This window comes from Aedes albopictus, chromosome 2 (genome assembly GCF_035046485.1).
Source record: "Aedes albopictus strain Foshan chromosome 2, AalbF5, whole genome shotgun sequence".
NCBI classification, from domain to species: domain Eukaryota; kingdom Metazoa; phylum Arthropoda; class Insecta; order Diptera; family Culicidae; genus Aedes; species Aedes albopictus.
Window position 1 is genome coordinate 113,620,690 of NC_085137.1, and position 4,042 is coordinate 113,624,731.

Genomic DNA, 4,042 nt, shown 5'->3' on the forward strand with positions numbered 1-4,042 from the left:
ATGCGTGCATGTCTTCATTTAGGCGCATATAAAATGTACGCATATCGCCTCCACTTTAACATCTTATTCAACATCTTATACGACCACTGGTTAACTGGGTTGGCAATGGGGGATCTGAGGTAATAATTGTGAAGGTTTAAAAAAAAAAGAAGAGCAGGCTGTGTCCCAGTTAGAACGTTACGCCAAGAAGAGATAGAGTGAGAATCTTTCAGCAATTTAAAACGATATTGGTTCAAAATATTGGCTAAGGCTGGGCGCTAAAACGGCATGAATGTGTTAGTTTGCAAAAAAAAAAGTCCGACCGTCTTCAAAAGTTACACGAGATTAGTTCATTGCATAGTTTTTATATGACACCAAAAGACATCAACTGAATTAAGTGAAAAGCACTTCGATTTTTCTTCTTAAAAAAATCCTGACGAATTCTGGTAAAAAAGCTGACATAAACGGGGGTAGACAAAATCGGGTCCTCACTGTATTTGTTTCTCAAACTTGAGTTTTTTTCTTTTTTTCATGTGTTACAAATCTAAACGAGCACACAAATTCCAATGTTCAACAACTACTAAAAAAAATAAGGTGCACCTTAATGATACCCTCATTTTCTTCTTTCTTACTAAAAAATGATACTTTCGCTAGTGTAATCAAATGTTTATTGCATGTTTTAAATATTGTCACTTTTACAGCACTGTTGTTTCTACACATACATATATGAATAATTTACATAGTATCATACAATCACATAGTTACATATACATAATTTATATATTTACACATATACAGTTTTTGTCCTGTTTACACACACACATACACATACCAGTTAAAATAATTTACATTTTTCAACTATATAAGAAGTTGTCGTCATATGAAAAAATATGTTTTGCATAGTTTTTGTAGTCTCATTTTCTCTGATTAGCTCCTTGGAAGCTACATGATCACTTATTAGAGACGCGTAATCTATGAATACTTTTCATATTAAAAACAAACATATTTAAAATAAGTTTGAGAGAGGGAAGGGGGTCTCCAAATCTGGTGACATCATTTCTTGGATGCCTTCCGACTGCTCGTACAGATTCAAAATTGATCTATACGGTTTGTACCAGTGTCGATTGATTCCGCATTGGGGATTTCGAGTGCAAATTCCTTGGTAGATGGACTGGTCTAACGGTTTCTGCAGCGTTAGTTCCAGTGTATTCAAATTTGGCATTGACTGTATCAAATGGTCACACGTACAAGGATTGATCTGTGAAGAAATGTAAGAATTGAGGTCAGCGTAAATTGGAAACAATAGAACCAATCTTTCAACCTACCTCTAATGCGTGAATGGACAACTTTCGAATGTTACATGCGATGTACTCCCTAGATAGGTAATCGCAATTGAGAGCATAATGCTTCGATACCACGGATATGCTTGGTACCATCAAATCTTCGCAGAATTGCATGAACTTTTCCAGTGTTTGTACCCCCTGCGAATAAAGTTGCATTATTTTAGGAAAGTAAAGGTCAACATTAGGGTCATCAATATACCTCATGCAGGATGAGGTGATTTAGCGATTTAAGGGAATTGATCGCACGAGCATCTTTCCATTTCCAATTTTCTGCAGTTTGCAACTCAAGCTCAACTAAATTGGGGAAAACCATTAGAAGTTTGTCCAAAACGTACTGCCATGTGTAGCCCTGGAGCGCCAGACAACCGGTATTCGGCAGTCTAGCGGTATCAGGTAGTCTATTGTGCATGTTGTAGTCTCCACGGATGCAAATACTCTGGAAAAATAGACTTTTAGAAGCAATGCCTACAAACCAGTTCACGATATGATCCAACCTTCAGGCTTTGAAACCTTGTGATGAGAAGAACCTGAGGTACTGAAACAAAAACTGGCCATACATCGAGATGCCACAGGTTTATGCTGCTAATCCAGCTGATCACGGAAATGTCCCCGGTTAGATGAGGAGACAGTGTGAGCGAGTTCAGTGCAGGCATCCTTCTTAAGAAGTGACCAAGCTGTTCTCCAGTCTCTGCTCTCATGGTTTTCAGAACCAGCGTCTGTAGACGTGGAAAGTATTCTCTGGGCCACTTCACGCATGTGGGATATTGTTCGGTATCCCATTCCAAGGTAAGGCTAATCAACTGGGGACTAAGCTTGCGAAACAAGTCGTACAAATGATTTTGTATCGTTAGCGTTACGTGCAATGTGGTAACGTTGTTAAAATAGTCCGGTGCCATCGAGCTGCAGTTAATCACATGATTGGCGTCCTCTAGCGTGTGGATTCGGGTTGGAAACCCCCAGTCATGGAAAAAGCTGAGCGAATTGAATACCATACCATTCAGATTCAACGCTTTTAACCACGGGCAGGTTCTTATTATTGCACTCATCACCCATGGGATCATGCAATGGCCATCTGACACAATTGTCAATGAAACTAAGCTTTGGCGAAAGCGGCGTATAATTTCCAGAAATAGTATATCTTTGATACGATCTGGTTCATGCAGCCCATCCCAGCTACCCCAAAAGAACGTTATATGTCTGTACCGCCGACGACTTTCCATCAGCGTACTATGGTATCTCAACAATTTGTCGTATTGATACTCGGTAACGTTCGGTCCGATGTCGGGCACAATGCTCAATCGCAGTTTAGGTACCTGCATCCAAAATGCCACTTTCTCCCATCTTCTGCAAACCTGCATCGCGGACTGCAGATCATACCAGTCCAAATTCCTCAGAATCTGTTTCAACAGCTGGTAAAAGTGAAAACCGATACTAGAGTGATTATTCCCAATGTGAGAGTTCATTTATGCTCTACTTACAGAAGTTCTAAGTGTCTCCATAGATGGTGGCCTCGGGTTTGCCATTTTACAAGGCTTTATCTAATATTGATACCAGATACGATCTCTACGACCGTATTGTGACACAGAGAAAACGGTACTGTAAGACCAGTTACAAAGGAGATTGTGGCGAACAAACTACGCCTACCCATTGTTCTTTACGTGTTGCAACCATAACGGTATCAATAGAATTCTCGCACCAAATGCAGAGCGTACCGTCATTTCAGGTGAATCTGGACCAAAAAGTTTGCTTTCTCTCTGAATCGATGCGAAAAAATTTTGGCTGGGAACAGAGCCGCATTACCAAATGTGGAGACCCGGGGCCACAGTTTTGTGGAGGCCCTCTTTGTGCAGGATATATTTTTGCTCATATAGAATAAAAACAAAAGCATATCGGGAAAATAATGTTAACAATTTTTACGAAAAAGTATTAACGTATTATTCTTATGGAAAAAAAAATTACTCTCGTTGATATAGGCAGAAAATAAAATGGTATCGTTTTGTAGATTCTGTTTAGAAGAATTCCAGGTGCAATATTTTAAATAAATGGATTACTATAAGCTATATATCTGGAATTGAACCTTAATCCATTAACGCGCGAATTATACCACAATCTCGAGATACAGAAATTCAGAATGTTTAGAGCTCACTATCACCACCTACCGGATAAACCCAGAACCAACTAGTTCACTATCCTTGATGTACTGATCAACTTTGCCGACGACGAAAATTTTCTATGTAAAGGGTGTCCACGATGAAATTGGCACACAGAAAATATTGTATAACTTTTGATTGCGTTCGCCAAAATAGCTTATTTTGACCATGAATAGTATATTATGTGTAGCTTATACCATAAAACTTTCATTAAAATCGGTTCAGTATTGGCGCAGATATTCTCGATATCATAAAATGAGATTTTAGAAAATTTGGGCACCCATTTCAAAAAATTGCTAAGGCTATAACTTTTTTGTCACCTCATGAAAACGTTTGAAAATTTCGCTCGATATTCTTAACATAGTATCAATTATGTGGTGAAAACTTGATCGAAATCGGTGTAGTACTTTTTCTAGTAAATATCCAAAGCTCAAATCGCTTCAAGGTAAATTTTAGGTACTTTTTGACCATTTTTAGTTCCGCGTGTGTTTTTAGTTCGACAGTGTTAAATTGTTGTGCTAAACTGTTTACAGTGAACATTTCAGTCATTTTTGTTGAGTACTTTCAAAG

General features: G+C 38.4%; 1 protein-coding gene across 1 annotated transcript; it reads right to left on the reverse strand.

Annotated features, from left to right (window-relative positions):
* Positions 1 to 605: 605 nt before the first annotated feature.
* LOC109420706 (uncharacterized) lies at positions 606 to 3,105 on the reverse strand. Its single transcript, XM_062855025.1, has 5 exons — positions 2,801 to 3,105; positions 1,817 to 2,731; positions 1,522 to 1,758; positions 1,305 to 1,460; positions 606 to 1,237 (listed from the first exon to the last, which is right to left on the reverse strand). Exons 1-5 carry the CDS (start codon positions 2,843 to 2,845, stop codon positions 986 to 988), a joined length of 1,605 nt encoding a protein of 534 aa, XP_062711009.1. The 5' UTR covers positions 2,846 to 3,105; the 3' UTR covers positions 606 to 985.
* Positions 3,106 to 4,042: the final 937 nt, after the last annotated feature.

Bases quoted from the DNA above. Each gene is read 5' to 3' on its own strand.
- LOC109420706 (XM_062855025.1), bottom strand. From the start codon at position 2,845: ATGGCAAACCCGAGGCCACCATCTATGGAGACACTTAGAACTTCT. The intron at 1,759-1,816 runs GTTGGATCATAT...CTATTTTTCCAG, and splicing joins CAAGGTTTCAAAGCCTGAAG to AGTATTTGCATCCGTGGAGA. The intron at 1,461-1,521 runs GTATATTGATGA...CTTTATTCGCAG, and splicing joins ATCACCTCATCCTGCATGAG to GGGGTACAAACACTGGAAAA.